Source organism: Anser cygnoides, chromosome 1, assembly GCF_040182565.1.
Source record: "Anser cygnoides isolate HZ-2024a breed goose chromosome 1, Taihu_goose_T2T_genome, whole genome shotgun sequence".
In the NCBI taxonomy this organism is placed as follows: domain Eukaryota; kingdom Metazoa; phylum Chordata; class Aves; order Anseriformes; family Anatidae; genus Anser; species Anser cygnoides.
Window position 1 is genome coordinate 31,547,523 of NC_089873.1, and position 26,116 is coordinate 31,573,638.

The 26,116-nt window shown below is 35.9% G+C and overlaps 1 protein-coding gene across 43 annotated transcripts in view; it reads left to right on the forward strand.

Annotated features, from left to right (window-relative positions):
- Positions 1-26,116, forward strand: part of NRCAM (neuronal cell adhesion molecule) — a 151,514-nt gene that overhangs the window by 81,238 nt on the left and 44,160 nt on the right. For 16 of the 43 annotated variants that reach the window (XM_048065861.2, XM_048065856.2, XM_048065860.2 and 13 more), the window contains 11 exons: positions 1,527-1,712; positions 4,400-4,417; positions 6,398-6,503; positions 8,966-9,162; positions 9,722-9,844; positions 10,182-10,352; positions 10,802-10,858; positions 12,860-12,971; positions 14,867-15,051; positions 16,210-16,341; positions 25,723-25,866. In XM_048065861.2, coding sequence (XP_047921818.2) covers positions 1,622-1,712; positions 4,400-4,417; positions 6,398-6,503; positions 8,966-9,162; positions 9,722-9,844; positions 10,182-10,352; positions 10,802-10,858; positions 12,860-12,971; positions 14,867-15,051; positions 16,210-16,341; positions 25,723-25,866 — 1,336 coding nt within the window. In that variant the 5' untranslated portion in view covers positions 1,527-1,621. Of the gene's footprint in view, positions 1-1,526; positions 1,713-4,399; positions 4,418-6,397; positions 6,504-8,965; positions 9,163-9,721; positions 9,845-10,181; positions 10,353-10,801; positions 10,859-12,859; positions 12,972-14,866; positions 15,052-16,209; positions 16,342-25,722; positions 25,867-26,116 lie in introns of those variants that run through there. The other 27 variants (XM_048065881.2, XM_048065883.2, XM_048065889.2 and 24 more) reach the window with 7 other exon arrangements.

Consider the following 26,116-nt stretch of genomic DNA (forward strand, 5'->3'; position numbering starts at 1 on the left):
CGAGAGCTCGAGGGAGCAATGTGGGTCTAGGAGTTTGACCTGCTGGGATGTTTGGATCTCAAAACAAACACTCGTGTAACAGTAAGAATCAGAGAGTTTGACGTGCTAGGTCAGTAGAGGTTGGGCTCTATACCTCAGTGCTGGTTTCCAGTTCCAGTCTCTGACCAGAAGACCATACAATGAGAAAGCCCATTTATGGCAGCAATTCAGACACCATTTTTTTTTCTGTAAACTGAAGATTAAGGCAAATTCTTTGCATAGACTGGTTTAAGTAACTTCAGGAATCAATAAATCAGCTTTAGGAATTAAAATAGTACTTGTAAGGCAGCAGCTTCTCTGCACCTTTTGCTTCTTGTAGACTTGATAGCATTGTGGTTTCCATTTTTATGCCTAGCTTGGGAAATGCTCTCTTCAAGATAAGTTCATGCTGATCCCTGTGAACTTTCTGGTCAGTCTGGCATATGAAAAGCACTTTCTCAGCTGATGTCCAATTACTGCTGTTGGGTAAGCAACATTTGGATTTCTAAGGCTGTATTCTTACAGCACTTTGTAGGTCGCCAGCGATGATGATGGGGCTCACCAGCAGCTAAACTAGTTTTTAATCCTTCAACTTTTTACGTTTTTTTTTTTTTTTTTTTTTTTTAAGTTAGCACATGGTCCTGAATGCAGTGAAAATAAGAAGGGAGTCAGAATCATTCTTCTACCGTGATTTAATATGGTCGCTCACGCTTGATTGAGGAGGAAGACCTAGTCCACTTCAGAAAAGAAGATTTCCCTAGATTTTCATTTCTGCCACCTTCTCACATAGGAAAGAAGAAAGTTTCGTAGTGTGCTGATAGTTAATTACATTTTGGCATTCAGGCTAGATATGACAAGTGTTTTTACGTTACCTATTTTGGCTGGAATCAGAAATCCAGGGGTAGGAGCCTAGGTACCTATACAGTGGATAAGCCAGCACCTCAGCATGGCAATCCATAGTCTGCATTCAGTCTACAACTGTCTATTAGAAAAAGCTCAAAAATGGGAGAACTAAGTTGTCTAACTCAAAGCTTCATTTAGATCCCATAGTTTACTATGCAAATCTGCAAATCTGTGGCCAGAGATGTTTTAATTAGAGTAGACACCTAAAATAACTCCTTCAAAGACTTTTTTCAGGGTATTTGAAAGAGAGACGAGGTGGGCATTCAGAGTTTTAATTACCAAAATCTATTTCAGGTGACTATTATCTCTAATATATGCTGTTTTTGAACTAGGGCTGAAGATTTATTCTTCTTAGAAAAGGCATTTGTATTTCCACTCAACAAAGTTATCAGCGTTCACTGTCTTCCTTTGGAATTCCTGCAAGTATTCTGATCTAGGTGTCCAAGGAACTTCTGGATGTCTGCTTGGATTTCAGTAGAGCACATGGTGTAGCCAGGATCCATGGATATAATAAGTAGACTGATGGTATTTCATGTTAACTAACGTAAGATCATTCAACTCTCCGTAGTATCTACATGTTATTGTTCTCTTATTTTATCTGCCAGGTTTCTTGTCTGTATGTACATAACTGTTCCAAGCTACCTAATCTGATGAAGTTGGACTTCATTCAAGTGTGACTTACTCAACACAGCCTAAAATCATGATGAAAAAGAAGAGCATATCTGCAAGCAAAGCTTCATTGGTTTTCTTTCTGTGCCAAATGATTTCTGCATTGGATGTACCCCTTGACTGTAAGTATTAACTTGCTAAATAACTGCAGAATAATGGAAGATTAGTTAAATAATTTCAGTATAGGAGGATGAAGATAGCTCCAACATGGAACTGAACATGGAGTGTGTTTGCTCACTTCAGTCAGGACATTATGATTATGAATATTTACTGAAGGTTTTCAAAAACTGCATATAAAATATCTTACATGATTCACTGGAGAAAAGTTAACAGAGGATTCTCAGATATACCACTGTAGTGTGTCTTTATTGAACGCTTTAGTCGATCAAAATGAAGAAGGGCAGAGAAGCCCAGCTAAACGCTAATTATCTGTGAAACTAAGATCAGATTGGCAATTTCAATTGACCTAAAGAGACGGTGCAAAGAGGATGGAGCCCTGCACTTTTCAGTGGTGCCCAGTACCAGAACAAGAGGCATTGGGCACAAAACTGGAGCACAAGAGGTTCTGTCTGAACATCAGGAAGCACTTCTTTACTGAACAGGTGACAGAGAGCACTGGAACAGGCTGCCCAAAGAAATTGTGGATTCTCCCTCCTTGGAAATCTTCAAAAGCCATGCTCCTGGGCAACCTGCTCTGGGTATCCCTGCTTGAGCAGAGGGGTTGGACCAGATGGCCTCCAGAGGTCCCTTCCAACCATAGCCATTCTGCGATTATGTGTGAATTTGCTAAAAACAAAACAAAACTAAACAAACAAACAAAAAACAGGACAGTTCCTATTTGCTGTGAAACAATCGCACTTATCTTCATATAAGAGGTTTCCAGGAGATGATATGAGATCCAGTAAAATATTCAAATACCCACACCGTGGAAATTAGCATCTTGCTTTTTGATCCAGAAGAGTAAGTTAGGCTCTTAGCTTTCCTAAACAGTGCCTGAAAAGAATTAAATACCTAACTTTTACATAAGAGCACGTGTGCTGAGTAGGGAACTCTAGAGTTAACCAGTCAGGAAACATCTAGAAGGGGTGAAATCCCAGGATATGAAATTTTTGTGTCTTATTCTAGACTGTGATAGTGGGAAAACAGAGGTAGCTGAAAAGTAAGCAATGGTTACTGCTGTGTTTTATAGCCCTAATAGCTAATTCTATGAATTTATTCATGCTTCAGGTTTTTATTTTGTTCTTCATATAAGCATGATCACATTTTCAGAATTCAGTGAACCATGTTGCACCTCACATTGACTATTCATTTGTTAGATTAATTGCCAGAGAAAAGTACATCAGGGCTGGCATTAAATTGATGAATTAATACATCAGTAAATTCACCTAGGATTCTGATCCTCATGGCTTTCCTTACCCCTGTGTTTTTGATACCTTCCTCCCTTCCGTAAATGCATGTTTTTCTTTAATAATCATTGACATGAAGTGCGACTGCTTCAGTGTGTTTCCCCCCCATACATATTTCCAAGCCTCTCAAGCCAATGACCTTTATTTCTGTGACAAGATCAATATATATAAATGACAAGAGACTTGTAGCGCTGTGAATGCCTTTAGAACGTTAAATTGTGGTTTATAGAGAGCTTTAAAAGTATGATGAACAAAAGTCTTAATTTTCTAAACTTAATTTTTCTCCACGAATGTTTCTGCAGGCTAGAAATATCATTTTAACACCTTGTAGTTTAGAAACTAATGTAAATTGTGCACCATTCTAATATCTCCTGTGCAGAGCAGCACTTCAGCTTAAATTAACCAGGAATGCATTAGCAGACAAAAATGAGTAGCCCTTTTAGATGTATCACATTAACTCTCAATTAACATGATCTGTACTACATAATATTTAATAGCTGTGTTAGATCTGATAAAGTCACATACTTCAATTTTTAGCCAAAGATTATATTAACTGAAATTATGTCTGTAATTATGTTACTGTTTTCATAAATAATGGTTAGAATGGCATCTGGGAGAGCACCACAAGAGAAAGCCTGTGTTGTGTTTTCTGTGGGTCTTCCCCACACACCCACCACAGAAACCCGGTGGTAAGAAAATACTTGATTATTTGGACCTTAGGTTTCATCCGGGTTAGCAGTTTTTATGATGTTCAGTGTCTTGCTGTAGGTAAGCGACGACTGACAGTGTAGCTGACCAAAAGCAGTTTACTTGCTCTGAAATATTAATGATGAAGAGAGATATATGCAAAATATCTGAAGCAATGAAGATGTAAAAACCAAAATGACTTTTTCCTTGTAGTTATTTTTCAAACTAAAAGGGATTGCGTGTCTGTTGAGTAGAATTAAATGCTTTTGTTTCTGTAAGAGTAATTCTAGCCTGAAGCTTTCTCTTTGTTCTTCCGTTTGGTCATATGGGGAGATTGATTTTGATTTCAGCATGAGGGCAATGCACTCCATTAATTCTAATTTCCTCTTTCCTCAGTATCAGTGGTTTGTGTCCTTGGAAGGCCAAAATCACATACCACACTTGCCCTTAAAAAACCAACACTTTAGAAAAGGTCCTTATGCCATGAACTTTGAGATAATTGTAGTAATTTCTGACACCACAGAAATCGTTGCTGGAATTTAAGGCATCGTGGCCCAGGTTACAATACTAGCAGTTTTCTTTTTCATGGTGTCCAATGCACTTTTCAGACATACTTATCTTCCCTCTCAAAAATGCTAATTTTCTTTTAACTAACAAATGTTTCTCTTTAATCTCCATTTTCCAATCACCTGCTGATTCTGATGGGGGAATAAAAGCAAAACTTCTAGAAGAATGTAAGTTCCTGTCCACAAAAACTAGACTGTGTGCTGCTGAAAATTAATACTGATTGTGTTGCACATTGAGTATGCAGTCCAAAATGTGTGATTCTGTCTTTTTTTTTTTTTTTTATTTGTTTTGCTGTGGCTAGATGCTTTGTGCATGCAGTGTTCAGAAAATGCTACTGTACATAAAACTTTCTGGTATTTTGATCAAATGAGTGATATGATTTTTGATTGTATGCTATCTGAACATTAAAATTCTTAATATCAGCATGAGCAGTGTTTTTTTTTTTTTAACTAATACTTTCAGGAGTAAATATACTTGATAAAAAATTCATTGGAATATATGTAGCACATGTAAAATATATGCTATTTTACATGTCTGAGTTGGATATATTTTTATGTCCTTAAAAAGAGTGTATACAGTTATTTAAATATGCCTAATCTTTTATGTGATCTTCTAACACAGCTCTAGTATCATGGTTAATTTAATGAGTTTTAAGTTCAGTGCATAGCCTTCAGGTCATTGATGTGCATGCAAGGAATATACTGTATGTGGTACATTGCTCATGTCATGTCCCTTTTCAGAGTATGCTTGCTTTTCCCAAGGAAGCATCTGATTTGTACTGACCCTGTGAACTGCCTCTGAGAGGGAGAAGGACTATCACCGCTTCTCTAAATACACAAAACGTCCTCATCATGTAGCAATGTTGCTTTCATTTTTTAATCCCTCTCCTTTCTGCAGTGAGGAAGAAGAGCAAAAGCTAGCTCTGCATTGCCTGTTCTTTCCTGCTTAGCTGTGATATCTCATTACGATGCCATGATATTAATTTTTTTTCTGGCCATTTCTCGAGGGGAGTGCTTTATAGACCACTACCTCTTCCTTCAGAATCCTTACTTCATGTATAATGGTAGGGAAGACTTAAACTAAAAATCCCAGTTTTACAATTTTAACTAGCTAGAGTGAGACGTGGGAACACAGATAACTAATGATTGAAATACTTTGGCTAGGAGTGACCCCAAAGTAGCAGCAGAGTGTATTGCTGGACAGTTTACAATATTTGCACAGGCATTTTCGCAAGGATGTTATTAAACTGATTTCTTTAGTTGACACTAAACTATAAACAGATTGATAATGCTGAGGAAGACACATTTCTCATTATCTTATTATCATAAACAGGATTTATCTATGAAAAATGTGCATAGATAATGCAATAGATTATAAATTACTTTAAATAGGTAGGCACCATCCACTTTATCAGGCAAATAAATTCTATTTTATGCTAATAATTCCAGAATGCTTGATAAATCAAATTTAAATGTTTGTTTCTACTGAGGCAATTCACAAGATTAATTATATTTTTATTATTTTTATTTTAGGAGAATCGGTACTAGACTTTTCCTATATATTTACTCTATTTGGAAACTCTTAGTTACTATTTTTGTCATCTTTTACTTCTAACATTTTTTACTCCTGAAAAGTAGCTCCTAAAAGCATGCTTTGTAGATTAATTCAGTATGTTGAGCATGAAAAATTTCTGAAAAGTTTACAGCCATGGAGAATATGGAAGTACATCAAATCTGTAGAAATAAAAAGTAATATATATTTTTCCTTCTGTGTGTTAAAAATGTTCTGTGTGGGTTTATATCTCACAACTGTTCATCTGAGATATGTTGGACTTAGAATTCAAGTGTCCTTTGGCTTCATGAAGGTCTATTGAAATCTGCTGTATAGAAATGATATCCAATAAGCTTCTTGACTAAGATTTTCCTCCACTGTAAACTGACATAGCTCACTTTTAAGTTGTATATCTACACTGATCTACAGGAGTAGAGGGGTTCAGCCTCCAAATACAAAGGATACTTTAATCCCAGTCTTTTGTTGATGATTTTGCTGCTTATTGTAGTTCTGCTTTCTCCATTTACATAACTGTCTTGCTGATGCTTTGAAGATATTGTTAAATTCCTGTCTGTTTCTTATATTCCACAATGAAGTGTCCCAGCCTCCAACGATAACTCAGCAGTCTCCAAAAGATTATATTGTTGACCCTCGAGAGAATATTGTAATACAGTGTGAAGCAAAAGGAAAACCACCTCCTAGGTCAGTAGCATCTTATTTTGCTTATGTCGGCCTAATAACATAGGAAAACCAGGAGAAAATAATGTAAATTTTGTAAACTAACATGTATTTTCTTATGTGTATGCTTGCACACACAGAAACATGCATGCACTCCTGCTGAAATTTAAACAGCTGCCAGAAAGTGACATATATATATATATATATATTTGACTATGCTTATCCTTGAGATTTAAACTTTCCTGTAGTCAGCAAGTAACTGTAGTATTTTTTTTCTCCTCAAAGCTCTAGCAACAAAATAATACTAGATTGGTAAAGGAGCAGATAGGTAAGTGTCTATGGAAAGCACTAAAAGGCATGCCCTACTGAATGGCAGCACATTTCCGATTTAGGCATAGTGTCTAAGAAGAATGCACATTGAATAAATTCAGAGTAACGTTAGTAAATTCGTAGTCAACATTTTTTAAAACGCTCAGTTTTATGAGGTTCACCTTGAAATGCGTAAGCATTTTGTTGGGAGTCCAGTATAGTGTATCAGTCTATGGCTAAATGATCAGCAGCCTTGATTTACCAGGTGTATTTGCAAGCCTTGAGTTTTGTTTTTAGCAAAAATGGCAATGCTGTGTATAGTTTGGATTCCTTATCATCTTCTGTTTTAAAACCCTGCCTCAGTGTCTTGAAATGAGGAGCTTCCAAATATTTTTGCTGAATACCTGCACTGGAATCTCAGTAGCAGTGGTGCGTTCTGTCATTGCCAGTAACTGCTTCTGATTTCCGAGACTGTAAACAGAAATGTGCATCGCTGTGTTCTCAGTAGAGTTACGCTACAATTTATTAGCAATGTCAGTCTATAATTGCTCCTCAGACACATACCGAGCTCATTAAATATACTTCATATGAATAACTGATGTTTTTCTACATTATTCTTTCTGGTTGCCTTAGGATCATGGTCATTATCATGCTGAATGGTGAAGCAGAAGCGGAATGGTGAAGATGGAGATTTTCTGTGATACTGTCACCCTTTTCAGTGTTTTGTTAATAATAGGAGTATCATAATGTTGCTCTTTTTATGAGCATTTTAATTTGACAGGCATAATGACATGGCACAAAGCTGGCATAAAGGTTTACGGATGTTCTGCTATCTAGCACTTGAGCAGCAAAGGTTCTGACTTTTATGTATCTCAAGTTCAGGGGTTTGTCACCTCTTATGTGAAGCTACATTACAGTTCCACACACTCTTCACAGCGTTACTGGTAGCTGAGGACTACAGAAACCCCACATTCTGCGGCTTTACCTGCAAAGCCCTCAGAAAGAGGTTCACTATTCATTCACTGTGCGCACAGGTCCTCCCAAAAATACTGCCACTGCAGTGCGAGGCAGCTGGTCAGGTCCAGTTCTTCGGCTCTCTCACACCACAAAGTGCAAATAGCATGTCTGGTCCTGCTGTCCAGCTGCAGGAGGTCAGGGCATAATCTAAGTCACTTAAAATCGGAGCTTTGCCAGTACCATATATATTGATACTTCCAGGTAGCATTCTAACCTGTAAGCATATACAGTATTTGTGTTTCTGTCAAAGTTTATGAAGCAGAAGGGTAACAAGTACAAAACCTGCTGTTCACAGCATTCAGAACCGAGTGATCAAAACTTCACAGGCAATGGTTTAGCTCTGTATAACTGTGCTTTTGACCATTAACAAATCTTAATCGAAAATTTAAAAAATTTAACTAAAAAATAAAGAATTGGTGTTTACGGTAGTATAAGATGAATGCTGCAAATCTTGGCTTTTTACAATTTTTAAATGAGTTCAAATAGTCTTCATTTCTAGTGGCTAGTTCTTTTAACACCAGTATAAAACTACTAGATTTATGGACTATCAGACTGCAACATTTCATTTAATGAATCATAATTCTTTGTGTTAGAATAGCGAAAAGAAATCAAACTCACTACAGTCTTTAATTCATGTGCTGAACTTTAAAATGGCCAAACCAATTATGAGAAATCATTTCCTGCTGGGACCCAAGATGATGCATTTCAGCCCTAAGCAAGTTTTTAAAGGCAGGTTTATAAAACCTTTCAACAATAGGTTTGAAAGTGGAAATGCTAATGCACCTTTAGGAATATCTGTTCTAGCAGATGTTACTATATTACCTTTAGTAGAAAATAAATCAGTTTTTTCCATGTATGATTAACATCTGCATCTTTTATTGTAATTTTTAAAATAAAAATACTGACTTTGAAAAGGATTCCACTAACAAGTTCAGCCAAGCCTTTTATCTTAAACTATTGGCAGATTTCTTATATTAAAAAAAGTATTTCTTAATTTGCTATTTACTTTATTGATTAATTTAGTTTGGGAACAATTGTTACTTACCTGCTAAAGAATAAATGCCGTGTATTATTGAAAATGACTTTTTTCATCGTTTTCTCCATATAGTATACAAATGGCAACTGAAGAAGCAACTTCTCTTTTCGCTTTTGTTATTTAGCTTCTCCTGGACACGCAATGGAACTCATTTTGATATAGATAAAGATGAACAGGTTACAATGAAACCAAATTCAGGAACCCTTGTCATAAATATTATGAATGGTGGGAAGGCAGAAGCATATGAAGGAGTATACCAGTGTACAGCAAGAAATGAACGAGGAGCAGCCATTTCAAACAATATTGTTATAAGGCCTTCTAGTAAGTGAAACTCCAACTAAAATGTGAAAGAGATGTATTTGTTTTCTTATGGATGTTTTGCTTCATTTTCTTCTTTTCCCTTTAAAAAAATACATCATTAAAGTGATTGAAAGTGTAATTTCTGATATTCAGATTTGATAATATATTGCACGTCCCCCAAACTTTCTTAGAATATTTAATAACCACAAATGCTTTCCTAGTTTTTGTCAGTACATCTGGATGACCTGAGATGTTTAAAATTGGGTTGTATTTATGACGTTACAATTGGGATAAACTGTTTAAAACTAAGGCACAGAATGGTTGAGGGCAATTCCAACTATCTTTCTGATGGTTGTATTCCATTGTTTTTATAATAGCTTTAATTCAGAACAGATTGAAACCAAAAAGATGATAAAGCTCAAAAATTTTAATTAATGATAAACTGCTTCTACAGCTTTTTATGTGATTTTAATCTCAGAACAGTTTTTCAAGCTTCTCAGCTTAAAATTTGTCATTCTCATAAGTTTTATTAGAACATATTATTTCAGGAAGGTCTAAGTTTTTTAATTACTTTCTATAGGATCCCCTTTGTGGACTAAAGAAAAACTAGAACCAAACCAGGTTCGAGAAGGTGATTCTCTAGTACTACACTGCAGACCCCCAGTTGGCTTACCACCACCTATAATATTTTGGATGGATAATGGTGAGTTTCGTTTGACTTAGTTCACTTTTCACAGTTTTTCTACATAGTTAATAATTACTTACCAAGACTACAGAAAATTTCCAGTTCTGTAGAAATGAATAAACAAGCAGATATGCTGCCAAAAAGCATGAAGTCAAAAGCAGATGAAGAACTTAATGTAAGTCGTAGATTAACACTGAGGAAGAATGGCAGGATAAGGGAGCTCTACAAGAAACTTCTGAAGGTCTACATATTTACAAACCTACAAAAGATATAATGGAATAAATGTGGAGTCTGCAAATCATAACGATGGAATATGTATGATAGTTGAGATAAATGTTTTCTTATTTTTCCTCAGCTTTCCAAAGGCTGCCTCAGAGTGAAAGAGTTTCCCAAGGTCTAAATGGAGACCTTTACTTTTCTAATGTACAACCAGAAGACACCCGTGAGGACTATATCTGCTATGCAAGATTTAATCATACGCAAACTATACAGCAGAAACAACCCATTTCTGTAAAAGTCTTTTCAAGTAGGTATTGCATTACCTAATTATATACTTACATACTTGCATAGTATTCATCCAGAAATCTCAGGTGGTTTGCCCAACTTTAGTAGTTGTATGCTAGGGAATTGTGTTGTTTTAATTCTGAATAAGAAATTGCATTGCTCTTTAAAACGTAATCTCCAGTTTTCTTTCTATATAATCCGTTTTAAAAGCTGTCTTTTTTCCCCCTTAGTAGGTTTTGTCTCTTGCAAAAAATGTTTTCTAGGATTTGGATTATTGAAAATACAGTGTAAAAAATAACTTTTTAAATGGTTTTCATGATCAAGAATATCAATATATTGTTGCTGTAACTATTGAAATAAATTAATCAATCATTTGATTAACTCACCGTGGCCATATCATCACCTTTTGATTCCCAATACTTTGATTTATCCCTCTTTTATGCATTCTTCATGATATTCTGTTTATTTCAGTGGATTCATTGAATGACACTATAGCTGCTAATTTGAGTGACACTGATATTTATGGTGGTGAGTTATACTGGTCCCCACTGATACTCCCTGTTTCACAGTAGCGTTTAGTTAACTAACTTTACCTCCATGGCTACTTAACCTTTAGCTCCCTTTTTGATTTCTAATAAAAGGTATCTATTAGTACTGGTGATAATACATGCTTTAGAAAGGGACAGCACAGTGTGATCCTTTCAAATAGTTAATGTTTTAATGTTACTGTAACATATGCTTCATAAAAATACCAACTCTTAAAATAAGAGTCCTTTCACACTGATGCAGATTTTACCAGTTGTTGATTTGCTCCTATACTGTGTAGCTTGTTTATATTTTTCCTCCAATTTTACTAGTAGTTTGATTTGTTCATTATCACTAGGACTATTCAATATCACATGCTGCATAATAAATAACAATTAAGCATTTAACAAATGCATTTCATATTTAATAATTCCTTGAATGTACCATTCATTTTTAATCTATTTCATGATTGCTGAGCTGAACTGAATTAATTAAAATCTAAACATTTTAATACTATCTGTATAAATAACCTTGTAGGGGAAAGGTGTGTTTTGTTTGTTTGTTGTTTGAGACTTTTCATTAATATATGTTGAATGGTCTTTTGTATATTGTGAATGAAATTCTCCTAAGCAGGTGTATGTGTGTTTAGCAAGGCTGACTTTAGGGTAAGATTCATACCACAGCAGTTGAGCATCTAGACTCCCCACCTAATGTTGTGTGAGATAGTTAGAAAATACATATTTGTTCTGATTTCTCTTTCTCCTTGTCAAGCTAGTCTTTGTATATATTAAATCATAACTTACTATAATCTGAAGTATATCGGGGCACAGAATATTTTAATTCTCTGCATAAAAATAAGATCTCATTTAAGAACAAATAAGAAATATGTTCCTGAACACAAAATGATGTATTAACTACAGTTAATAAGGAAAACATTCAGCTGGCTTACAACTCAGAAATACCAGAGATAATTCTGTAGATTTTCATAGTCTTGCAAAATGAGACAGTGCTGAAACTAGGTAGACTACTAATTGCCTGTAACTGTTGACTGTGTTCTTCACACTAGACCGCCCTTTTCTCCTAACTTTAAGTTGTTCAGGTACTAGTTTTTAAGGAGTTCATGGTACATACTGTATTAAAATTGTGTTCTGTTTATGTCAATCTATCAATAAATCCCATTAACTAATAAAGTAGTTTGTTGTTTCTGCCCACATTAAAAAAAAAAAAGTTTACTGTAATGATTCAGATTACCATTGTGCTTTAGAGCAAGTTGATCCTATATTTTAAAATTGCTATAAAAGAACATTTACAGGATGCCTGCTATTATTCTAATATCCGTGAAGGCACATGAAATATCATAGTAGACTTCAGAAACTGACAGAAATGTCAGAAATAGGTCTTACAGCTGTCTGTTGACTGCAGTAAACTTGTTGGTAATCAGTGGTTCATTATTACCAGACTGGGGAACAGTTTGAAATAAATTTAAGTATTTAGTGAGAGGAGAAGACAAGGTTAAATTTCCAGAGATGTCTCACATAGTCTAGAAAATATTGAACAAAACATACTTCAAAGTGGAGCATACCATGTGACACCCTGGATTATATTTTTGAATTTAATAATTTTGCTTTATTTGTGTTTTGACGGAAGCCCAGAAACTTTTGGTAACATTCAGACTTTCACTCACTCACCTAAGTAACCTTATACTCAGTATGGATCCATAGATAGTTGCGTATGTAAGAACTGTATATCAAATGCTCCCCTCTTCAATAACAAATATTTTCAGGTATGTGTTCAAAATTAGCATTAAACAAGTTGAGATATAATTATGTTATGTCTGTCAAAAGCTTAATTTGTTGAACTATGTAGGTGTGTAACATGATAATTTTTAATTAAGTGGCCCGTGTGCATCAAAATCTCTGTCCAAAATGTGAGAATGGATGTATGAATTTGATTAACATTAGAATAAAATACAGAAATTAATTATTTTATTTTTTCTTGTTCCAGCCAAGCCGGTTACAGAGAGGCCACCAATTCTTCTAACACCAACCGGTACCACAAGTAACAAAGTGGAACTCAGAGGAAATGTCCTTTTGTTGGAGTGCATTGCAGCAGGATTGTGAGTTACTTTTTAGACCGTGCTTTTCTAAATAAAAATGCAGAATTAGAGGGAAACATTTCAGAGATGCCTAAAACATTACTGCTATGTAAGCTTAAGTATTTTAAAGAAATAGAAATGTAAAATGGAAAGAGGACTTTGAAGGAAGTCCACCATTTTGGAAATCAGCATATTTTAAAACTGACTGTGAACATAACTATTTTTCTTATGTATTAAACGTATGAGAAGGCCTCTATTTTCAGGACACAAGCAAGAAATTTCGTAAGATAACCTTGGACACGTCTGCAGAATTGCACTTGGGAAATAAGTCTCTGTTTTTTTCCTAACTATATAACCATTAAGCTCTCAAATAGTATAAAAATAGATAAGAATCTGCTGGTATAATCTGAAAAAGCTGCTCACATATGCTAATAATTACTTAGTGCATCATCTAGGTGGGAGTTGTTAGAACATACCTTCAGCTACTTACATCCAACTTCTCATTGTAATTGGGTTTAATTGGTACTTGTTTCTTCTACATAATGCGTGTTTGCCTTTGTTGCTAATTGTGCAAGTAGAAAATGACTAAAGAGCAATTTAACTTCATGAACTAGTTTGATCTTAAATCAATTTCATTCTCAGGAAGAAAGAGAATAGATTGGCTAGTGTGAAAGTAGAAAATCTTTAGTACCTATTTATTTCAGGAGCTATAAACATGTTGACAATGCACAAAAGCATAGAAGGCAGAGCACTCTGAAGTAGCAGTGAGGTAAGCCAGTAATTGCAAATGATGCAGCGCGGCATCATGCAGATGTATGCACTTGTATAAGCTCCACAGGGCACGCTCATGCACAGCTTGACACAGCTTGATACAAAGGTCAGTGCACTGTTTCTGCCTCAGCTGTGGTCTGTTCAGGTGTCCTTGCATCAACATCACTTGCATAATCACAGTTGTGTGTGGGAGTAGAATACGCTTTTCAACAACCCTGCAATAAAAATAATCAGAGGTCCAAACTCTAGGAAAATAGCTGGATAAAAACAGGGAAAAAATAAAATATTATCCATTATATGTATTTGTGTCTTTAAATGTCATGTATTTTTCTATTTAAATAATTCAATGAGGGAAGCTTACATAGTTCTCAACAGAAGGCCAGATTCGGTTTTTATTTAAAGCAACTACTCCTAATTACTGATACCATAATTAAAAATAAACTTTGCTAGGTGTCCCTGTTCTCATATTAGCTTGCTAAATGAATATTTGCCCTGAATCATTAATATTTGAGAGAGAACATTCTACTCAAAAAGCAACACCTTTTAATTTGCTGTAATTTTAAAGGTATGTCTGCATGAGTTTGGACAACTTTCAACCTCAGTAGCCAACATGGGACACAACCAGGATACAGTTACAAGTAGCTATACTTGACTCAGCACTGTCATTTTTTTCTTGATTTGTCATAGGAAAAATTTCTGTCTTCTGCAGATCTGCTATAATATTTATGATGTGCATGAAGCATTACAATTTTGCTCAAATGAAGGACAGTTGTAATCTTATCATTATCTAGAAGTTACCTTTTAAACCATCATGAGCATCAATTTAAAAGTATAAATACAGTAAGATTTGAAATACTCTTGTATTCATTTATTAACCATTGAGGTTTTTAGATTAATCAGCAGACAAATGTATTCCATAATTATTAAACCTATGAACAGATGGCCATTGACAGTGTTAGTGAAGCTTGTCATTTCCTAGAAACAAATGCTGGCATATCCTGCACATTTGCTGGACATGCCCCAAAATCTGAATAAAGGCTCTTAAAATAATTGGTGTAAAATTTATGTTCAAAACATTAACATATAGAACTCTCATCTTCCTTTTCAGTGGTCCATTAATTTGATCTGTACTTTTGCTTTTCCAGACCCACACCGGTAATTCGCTGGATTAAAGAAGGTGGCGAACTGCCAGCCAATAGAACATTTTTTGAAAATTTTAAGAAAACTCTCAAGATTATAGATGTTTCTGAAGCTGACTCTGGGAACTACAAATGTATAGCAAGAAATATATTAGGTTCTACTCATCATGTCATTTCAGTAACTGTGAAAGGTAGTATTAAAATAGTCATTAATTTAATACTGTCAGTGTCCAGAATGCACGACTGAAGTATGCTTACCAGGATAATAAATTACAACTGAAAGAATGAATGACAATATTAAAAAATAACTGAGGATCACTAAACCAACTGAATTCTGCCATCAGACAGACAAACTTGACTATCTCTAACTTCGGTTTCTCTATTTATTGTGTTGCTTTGTCAAGTAACAGGCTAAATTGAGACTTTACTGTAACAACAGTAAAATAATTTCTTAGCTTGTACCTGTAATACATTTACTTTAGATCTTTGATTGTCATTAGACTGTCTTTCCCTTGTTCTTTGTCTTTCTCCCCATCCCTTGTCTTCATCTCCTTTTTATTTTCTGCCTTTTCTGCTCTCCATTCATATAGCCCAGATTTTTTCTCTTCCCTATTTTTCTATTCATCTTATGCTCTTTTTTTCTCCCTTAATGAACATTTCTGTTTTTCTGTTTCCTGAGTCTTTTACCCGTGCTGTTGTCTTACTAGTTTTAAAAACACTTGCAGTGTGTTTGTCCAAACAGAAACTGTAAGAATATTTTGAGTATCATGAAACAAACAAAAAAAGGGATGACAGCTAATTAGTCATTTAAATAATCAAGTGTAGTGCTCCCTTTGCATACTGAAAACCTATTTATATTACTGTAGTCCAGTACCGCTTTATGGTCATATTCAACCTTCTTTTCAATAGTTTTCTGTTTGCTTCTATTCGTCAATCCAAAATCTGAAGTTTAATTGCAAAATGTGACAACATATGCTATTTCTGGTTATTTATTGGAAAAAAAAAGAAAAAAAAAAGATGGTGACATAGATGAAGATCTTTTGGTAAGGACAGTATTCTGTCCATTTCAATCTCTGTGCATTTTCAACTGTCTTAGAATTTCAAAGTAAAAAGCTCCCCCCCATTCAATGCAGGAGGTAGCCAATAGCTCAGTTTAGCCAAAGTGTAATTTACCAGTTAATCATTGGATATAATGTATACAAAAATAAAATGTGACCACGCAACTGTATGTCTATACCTATACATACCTTGTTTGAATTATTTTGTGGTTACCATGACCATGCCTCATGATTTTCTGTAATCATGGTAATTTTGGAAAATGATTGCTGTGTTTCTCTTCCTAACCCCAGCTGCTCCATACTGGATAACCGCACCCAGAAACTTGGTCTTATCTCCTGGAGAAGATGGGACATTGATCTGCAGAGCTAATGGCAACCCAAAACCTAGCATAAGCTGGTTAGCAAATGGTGTTCCCATAGCAAGTAAGATTTTTAATTACCTCAAAGGATGACGAATAAGGAAATAAGAGCAATATCATTTTAAAAGATATATATATATATAAATGAAGAGCATGCATTTGTATAGTTTTTGACTGACAGGTTATAATAAATTATAAATTAGGTGGTAAAAATACAGTGGTTACTCAAGATGGAACAACAAAATGTGCCTTTAAAGTGCTTGAGAGCACATTTGTGCTATTTGTGAACGTATACCTGGTTATCCTGTCTGGTAGCATCCTTACAGAGGCAGAGCCATAGGAACAAAGCTGTGCCGTGCCCTTTTGAGGGATATTATTGAGGTATAATTTCTGCCATTGTGTTGCTGTGGCGGTCATGTTTTCTGGGTCCCTCTGCTCCAGAGCAGTACTAGTTTTTTCTAAGAATTGAAAAGGTGACATAAAAGGTCAAGTCGTCACTTCTGTGGATGTTCAGAGCACTTTTGCAGGATACGCAGCTTAGAGGATGTTGGAGCCTTCCAGGCTTCAGCACTAAAAAGCAGCAGCAAAGCTGACTTGGTGCATCAGCAGCTGCCTGGAAAACAGCTTGTACCAAGTAGGTGTCAAAGAAAAGGAACCCCTGAGGCAGTGAAACAGCTGTTTCTCTGTGTATGGGTAAGAAGAGCAACCCAGAATTGGTGGTAAGAAAAGCTATCCAGAGCCATTGACTGAGTCACTGAATTGTTGCAGTGCAATGACTGGCGATGCTGTATGACAGACACAAGGTAGCTGCTGCATAAAGCACAAGTTTGCTTGGGTAGAACTTGCTGGAGAACGCTGCAGCATGTTGTCGGTTGTTTTTGTACTCAGCGTGGCCTCTACATCACATCACACCTGGTTCTTCTACGTTTATCCTTCCCCTTCCATGAAACAGTACTATAAAAACAATCTACCCTATTGCCTTGTGAGAGATAATCGATTCTAAAATATGTGTCTGGTCTGGCCTGTGGAATGTATGACTGTAACTTTCGGGAGTTCCAGGAAACGTTTAAGTATGTTAATCAAAGTAAGTGTCACAGAGTTTGGGACATGGAGGAGAATTCTCTACAGTGAGAATCTAGGAAATAGCAACAGGCAAGCAAGAACCTACATTAGATATATTCAAAACATTTGGGATACAAGAGAGCTGAAATGGAACTGGAGGGGGAAAATGTGCAATTTCAGGGATAATTTAAGGGTAAAGTATTTACAGAAAGCATTCTATAGAAGTTCTTCTAATTTTCCACATACAAGCCAGCAGAGTATACTCTGTATGTACACTTTATTTATTTTTTTATTTTTTAAACTGAAAGGGTGAAGTAAGGGAAAGTATTGAAACAAAAATATTTAGCAAAGAACCTGTTCCAGGAATCCTAATTAAAAATAAGTTGAGATCTTTAGCCTGAGATATAAAACAAGAAGTTTCCACTGGTTAAGTAAGTTATGTAAGCTGACATTAAGCACCGTTTCAGAGAGGTGTTTGTCACCTCACCAAAAAGTAGTAAGTATTCAAGGAAAACAGGAAAATAACAATGTAATTTTGTATTGCATATGCTGTGTGTACATATATCATGAAGTCTGCTTTATGCGTGAGGTTTTATACCTATCCTGTAGTTACCTTTCTGGCTTTTAGGTTGTCTCAACATACTTACTATTCTTTATATAGTTGCCATTAGTCTTGTTTTTTGTTTTGTTTTGTTGAGATTTTTTTCTTGCTATTCTGGTAGTTTAACTCTTCATCCTTCCTGACAAATAAATTTTTTTGCAGCTGGTTATGAGATCCACCTTTGCCTTGCACTGCTTCTTTGTCAAAGCTGTATGACTGGCTATTCAAATGACAAACTACATTTTCCAGAAAAGCAACTGTGTTCTGCATTTTTGCAGGATAGCAGTAAAACACTAAGAAATATAAAGTTTTTAGAGGCAGATGCAGGATACCACCAAACTTCCCAAATATGAGGGCAGCATACATTGTCTGGATGGCCCTGAGGAATTAGTATACAGAGCTTATTGAAAGGAACTCAGAAAAAAAATAAAAGGCTTTAAAAAAATTACCCACTCAAACTCAGTAGAAGGAAAAAAAAAAGACAAAAGAACACAGCAAATAATAACTGGGTAGCTCAGTTTTATGTAAAAGGTCACTTTCACTGCTGAAGAAGACTGAAGTTTTGCCACCTTAAATATTTAAGTGCAAGTTCACTGGATGCTCGAGTACACTGAAATTGTCAGGGGATCCAAGAGAGAAAATCATCGCGATCACAGAAAGTACAGTTCTTAAGATTCTTGTGATTTTGTATTATTCTGAGTTACCAAAAACTGGTCTGGAAACTACCAAGTACAGTGTGCTCTTTTGTTCGCTTACTACCAAATGACAGAATTGAGCCCCTCTTCTTCCAGCTGAATGATTAGTAAATCACTGTAAAAGGAAACTAAAGCAGCTGTTTCAGCTTCAGGGCAGTGCTGAGAGAGCTACACCCATGGCAGGATTTCAAAGAAAAAGAGCTGCATTTGAATTTCAAAGCCCTGCTGTCATCATATATCCCACAATGTGCCTCCTGTGGCCCTGTAATCTGTTTGCAATACTTTAATTTTCTATTGGAAACCACAACTGGGAGATGCTTAATTCTTCCGGTTTTGTTTTTCCATAATAGAGTCAGACAAGGAAGGGGAATGTTGAAGAAAGAACCATCCAGCCATATCTCACTCAAAGGGTGAGGCTTAAATAACAGAAAGGGAAAGATGAAGATCAGCTTCATATCAAAATAATAATAATAATAAAAAGATTAATGAATGTTAAGCACCTATGAAAACAAGTGCAGTGGTGTAAATTTTGTTCTAGATTATATTATCCAGTGTAAAGCAATACTTTTAAAGGAAGATTTTAAGCTTCTTTGAAATCTTTTCATTGTTTTTCTTCAACAATAATGCTCTGAAGAAAAACTCGCTTCCAATTTAAAGCAGGCTGTTTCAGGCATGCTGGAGCGATAAGGAGCGAACCTTGCAGTGTTTACTCACAGGAGTAATTTGAACCCACATGCATAGTCCCATTGAGGTCAATTAGAATTACTTTTGCAAGTAGCAATTGAAAGTTCAGGCCACGATTCTGCCTTGCCTTGCGCTTCAATTAACGCTCAAGGTCTGCATTATTTATACTGCTGCATAATCCGTTGTGTTTTGCTGCTCAGATATTCAGCATGGTTTTACAAAAGGGAAACCATGCATAAAGTATCTCAACTTCTAAAAAAGTAACAACCCGGATTAATTGGGAAGGGGAAGCACTTTCATAATTGGGCTTCAGAAAGGCATTGCAAATACTGCACAAAAGACTAATTTATTGGTTCAGTAGTTCATAGTTCATGATGAGCTATTAAATATTAAATACACACACTTAGATTTAGACTTAGTAGTGCACTGAAAGGCGCTGTTTATCTTCTTTCAACGCGTGCTTCACTTGTTTATATTACGTCTCACATTGAATCTCAGTTTTTAGTTAGTCTCCGTTATTAATCACACTGAAGTTAAGGGAGAAACATTAGCCCTTAGATCTCCTTCATGAAAGGCCTCGGTAATCCCTGGCTCACAGATTTGTCGTCCGTTGTGTTCTCTGTGAGCATACACACAAGCTGTTCATCGTGGCCATGGGAGGGTGGGATGAGATCTGCCGGGTCTCTGACACCCCGAGGAGCTGAGCCTCACAGAGGAGGGAAGTGCCAGGGCAGGCAGGCGTCCACCGATTCTGCTGGAACTGTGCATCTGGCCTAGGAGCTGTGGCAGACAGGAGAACCTCTGATAATCAGTTTTATTTATTCTGTGTAAGATACTCAAAGGACAGTTGTGGCCAGGTTGCCACCCCTTTGGAGTTAACAGTACTACCAAAATTAAAAAATCGTGCCCTGGAACAAGGATTGCAGTGATCACAGGAAAATGTTTTTCTGAGGAGCAAGGGAGATGTTAGGAAAAGAAAAAGAGCACTTCTTCCACTTTCCATCTCTTCCAGAATTAAGTCTTTGACAGTTGACTGTATGGTGTAAGTTAAGGCAAAACTGTGTTAGTTAAGTTTCTTGTTTTTCTTGCTTAGTTTCAATGTCAGTATGACCTTACAGGTTTTCAAGTCTGTCTGATGACACTGCCCAGTCTTGCTATTTTGCTATCAGTTTTTGTCCAGTTTGTACTCAACTGTGAAAGTATAGCCCATGCCTCTGCTGTGTCAGAACCCACAACTTTTCTGCACATACTATTGGAACTATATGCATCTCTGCAGAAATACATCTATAGCTCTACGTGACCGTGAAAGTTAAGGCAAGTAAGGCAAAATATTGGTTAAGATTCCTTTCTTCTCCTTCCTTTGCCATCTGCCCCACCCCAGGAGAAGAATAAGGGATTCTACTTGCATAATATTCGCTAAATGCCTAATAGAGTATTTAGGCGGAATGATGAGAGATCGGATAGAACAGGTCTGTCCTGCATAATGTCCCCTGATTCGGATTCTCAAATGTTATGAGGCTAGTCGGCTGTAGCCAAAAGTGTGTTAACTGGATGCTCATTCAGAGACCATATAATTTATAAACAACTGGGAGGTACCTGCATAAGGGACATGACTTCTTATCAGTACAGCTTGGTGACTACACACTGGAAGTTCCTCCCAGTTTTCTTGTTTGGTTGGTTGTTAATGTCAAGTCCTGGTTCTGTGACATTCTCCTGTTGTTATAGGTAATACATCAGAACATGAATGTCTTAACATTTTACAAATAATTCTTCAAAACTGCCATTTCAGTCACTCAGTTGTAGTTAAGACAGACCTTCCTCATTTTGAGAACAGTTACTTTATTCATAAATTACTTGTGGACATGACTTTTTGGAGGAATAAGCAGGTAAAGAAGAATGGTGGGTTACTTTTAGCAAATTTGCTGTAATACAAGAGATCCTGTGATCCTGTCAGAACCTGAAAGGCATCGTTATACAAGGACCATGTGTCTAAATCCATATCAGAAAAAAAAACCTAGCCTCTCTTTGCTTTCTTAGTATTTTTTTTTCATAATAACAGGGCCTTCAAAGCAATCTCTGAGGTTAGGGTTGTTGAAAATCATGTCTTATGAGCCAGTAGTGTTCTCAGGCCCCATTTACATTCACTATTATTTGTGCATAAACTTGAGGACACAATTATAGTATGAGTAGAACTGCAACAACAAATGTTCACTATAATAATCTAAATCAAATAATTGTCTCAGATTCTCTGAGAAATTAATATTCTGCTACTGATGCAAAATGAAAAGTCAGCTTTACTAAAGAGATTAAAGAGTGGCTATGAACTATAACACTTAAACAACAATTTCTGTTCTTACATTGCTATCAATTTGTGCATTTCCTGCATAGTTCTCTACTCTGAAACCATCTTATCCATGAATTAAAAAATAAATAAAAATTGCTATCTGAAAGGCTTTTCAACAATCATATGTAGTGACTGTAAATGCATAGTAATTATAATTACTTTTTATTCATAACTTTGATTTGCTAAAAAAGTGCAGGTATCTAAAGACAGTCATGAATATTTCTACTCTTTTCTAAAGAGAAATTCTCTGTTTCTACTGTGTTTTTATGTGACATTTTACTGATCTGGATAAAATTAGCTCTTACACCTGCCAAAGGTGTATGTGTTCTCATTGATACAGGAAAATCAAGCAAATAAGTTAGTTTCTTTCTTCTCCAGCTTGTTTTCAGCTAGAGGGAATCTCTACTACGACATCTGAAGACGACATCAACATTTTCACTATAGAATAGATGCAGTTAGTGCATATATCCTGCAAACTAAGGTTGTAATCTACACATGCCTCTGGGAAAAAAATATATATTACCTTAGGTTACATCATGCTTCTCAGGCAACAAGAAAAATATTCTTAATTCTGTGCCCTGTGGGACTTAGACTCTGAATTAGCAGAGCTGAGAACATCTGATGTCAGCTAGATCTCGTATGCTGTTGTATTTCAGAATGTGGTACCAGTATAACAAACTCATATTTCAGGAATTCTCAATTTCACATTAACCTTTTTGTGAACAACAGTAAATTACAGAAGAGCAATCACAAGTATATACCTCCTTCTCAGTGAGCGATGCCTTATTGTCAACCTATGTTTTTAAAATTAAAATATTTCATTTTAAAATCACAGCATCATAGAATTTAATTGGAAGGAACTAGAGGCCATCTAGTCCAACCTGCCTCCTCAAAGCAAGGTGTTATCAGCATCAGGTTGCTCTTGGCTGCGTCCACTCAGATTTTGATTATCTCTGTGACAGAGACTGCATAACCTCCTTGGGCAACCTGTTCCAGGGCCTTACCACCCTCTTTTTTTTTTTTTTATATGTTTAAGCTTAAAAACAAAACAAAACAAAACAAACAAAACCCCTCCAAGTGATGGATTGTATGTTCCGGTTTCATAAAGAACTTAAAGATTTGAGCTAAAGAATTGTAAAATCAGTAAATACATTTCATGATTTAATAATTTTCTGGAAAAAAAATACATTCTTAGAGTTCTTCAGTCTGTATCATTCATTTGGACTGATAATGTTATATTGCAGACTGCAGTTGACAGTTGTTCTGATCTTCATTTGTTTAGCTTCCGGAAAGCGCACAAATAAACATTGACCAGTAAGTAGAACTGATCAGGAAAATGAAGTGCTTCAATAGAAAAGGGTAAACAAATCTCAACAAAATCTGGAAATTTTCTTCCCATTTTAAGCATAATCGTGCATTTTAACTGCTTATGTTAAGACAGCACATTTCATTCTGTCCTTTTTTCCAGGAAAGAAAAAAAGAGTGCCATAGTGGTTCTCTAAACATGCTAACAGAAGTAATTGCTCGGGCTGTCAAAAGCTTATAAAACAGAATGAGAATATGCGTTCGGATGAACAGACGTTGTTCAGAGTGCCAATAGCTGGCTGTGACAAACGTATCTCCTAGAGGCTATACCTTGTCTGTACAGAAATAGGCTGTATGTAGCTGTATAGTCAAGAAGCTGTCTCGTTATACAAAGTGATGGAAAAATAATGTGAAAAAATGCAATCAGAAAAGATGTAAGCATGTTCATAAGTTAAGACTCGATTTTGCAGCTGAATGATGCTGTTACAGAACACATGCTCAACTCTCCATTACAACAGCAGAACTTTTATAGCAAATCCTCGTCGTTCATAATCCCAGTTGTGCACACCCATTCTAAGTATTATGTAATTCTTTGTTATGTTGCCCGTCTGTGCCAAATTTAGATCCATCAAACGCGTCAAAAGCATTTTCTCCTTTCCGCACAGCCATTGTGTAAGGTGACCAGAGACTTCGTAAAAGCCAACAAGCCCTGTCTGAGTGCAGCAGTAAAGCAGATGGGTGGTGCAGCATCTGACTTTTAGGGCCTGGCCCTGCAAGAGGCAGTGTAGTATGTGGACAAAGACCTGTGGGTAGTGTTTGTGTTGTGTGGGAGAATGAGGTGTGTCACAAGACAGTATGTTGAGTAGACGCCAGTCTCAACACGATGCTCTTCAGCATGCAGGTAGATAGACCAGACAAAAAACTTGATAATTCCTTCAGTTTTTGTTCTTGTTTTTATTTTTCTCCTAGGATCCACAGCTTTTTTCTTAAAACAGGCACCCGGGTGCTGAAAAAACGGTTCAGGATTCAGAGGGGATGAGTGGAGGGATGCACAGAGCATGGGGCAGAGCAGCTGTGGGCAGACCTCTGCCTCCTGGGAGGGCAGTACCATGTATTTTCCATTTAACTGTGATGTGTGTGCAGAAACAGACCGCTTCTCACAGATGACTGGCCTGCCTGCTGGGCTACTCACCTTCTCTGTCTATTTTCAGCCCATGAATCTTTTAATGAAAATGTCATTCACATGGGAACATGAAGAAAAGTGTAACACCGAACACAATAGGAAGCAAAGCCAAGAAGGAGAAAAATAAGTGCCAGCAATGCAGTAGCCCAGAGAATAGTTAAGCATTTACAATTCTTGTCGTACCTTTTTCTTGATTTCAAAAAATTTTAATTTGTTGTATAGATCTTAACTCCACATGATTAAAGATAGGAGTTGAGAATTGTTCTTGAGGAATCTGGAAATTGATGTAATTAGTTTATATACAAAGTGGCCTCAGAGTTCACCCAAGATGGAAATGTCTTTACGCAGGAGCTCGGAGCTGTGGTCCCTGTCATCTAGTTTCTTCTCTCTTAGAGAATTCAGTAATAGATATTTCACTAGACCTGAGAATATGTAGGAGAAATTACTCTGTTTGCTGTACAGTTGAGTACTGAGATATTGTCAGAATCAAAAGGTTTTGTCACTTACAGAAAATGTATGTTAATTTATTTAACTGAAATAATTAGAAATAATTTTATATGAAAATGTCTTGAACAAGTATGCTTATTTTCTCAAGCTCCAATTTTGATGATGCAACCACACTACAATGTGTTCATTTATTCATATATGCATTTATTTTTCATATTAATATAACAATAAGCTTACCAATATGTTTAATTAATAATATGTTAATATATTTCTACTTTAACATTTTTAAAATGAAAGTATAATTTGTGCATTTTTATGCAGTGCAGTGTTACAAGCTGTTATTTTCTATGTTGTACCTCTATAACTTCATCCAGTTGTATGATAACTGACAGCTATTATTCTTCAGAAGTATCTCAGAATTTTATTTTCAGCTACATTCAGAATTATTCTGGGTTGCGGGAGATGTTTGACAGTTCATGCTACTACAGATTAGTTGAAGAAATGGCACCGTATAATACTTACATCAGGGAAAGAGTGCCACCTACTGAACTGCTAACACAGCTACTGAGAAGACTATTGATTTTGTACAATAGAATTCCTTGTGTTTTACTTTGAAATAGTTTGCAACTGACTAAGGCTGATTTTATATTTGGAAAATTGTTTCTGTGTATAAAAACTGATTCAACAAGCTGAAACCTTTAAATCATAGAGGCTGTAAAGTTTCAATGTCATTCTAACAAGTTTCTTTTGATGTTCAGAAATATTTGTTTTTGTAGATATTGTCTGTATTTCTCTGAATCTTGTCATGTCAGTATTTTTCATCATTATTGCATGCAAAATATGATTTTAACTTCACTTTTTTCGGGGGGAAAAAACAATGACAAAAACCTAACTATACAAAAACCTTCAAAAATGAGAACTCAACATTCTTGAATTAAATGTGTGTAGGACTGGAATAACTTCTTTAATCATACTGGAATTCACATTTTTCCCAGTGAACAGTCATGCGTGAAAGTAGAACAAAGGGCATATTGGTCTTCCATTTTGTTTTTTCTTTTCAGAAGTATAAAACATGTTATGCAATGGTAGTTTAAGAAAATAACTTTTTTTCTTTATACCAACAGTTGCCCCAGAAGATCCTAGCAGAAAGGTAGATGGCGATACCATTATTTTCTCAGCTGTGCAAGAAAGATCGAGTGCTGTCTATCAGTGCAATGCTTCTAATGAGTACGGATACTTGCTAGCAAATGCATTTGTGAATGTTCTGGGTAAGAAACACATTTTTATATTTTTCAGTCTTCTTGGTTATTTAGTTGTCTCCTGCTACTATACAAATTGCATGCCAAAGCCTTGGTTGAAGTCTTTAATATGTGGGAATATACATATTTTCTGAGCCTTGTAAAAGCCCAGGGTATAGATATCTTGGGGTTGTTTTTGTAGGGTATTCCTGAATTTCCCTTTCACTACTCATAGGTAAGAAAGTTGGATCTGGAAGCTGGAGGAAACTTGGCAGAAATT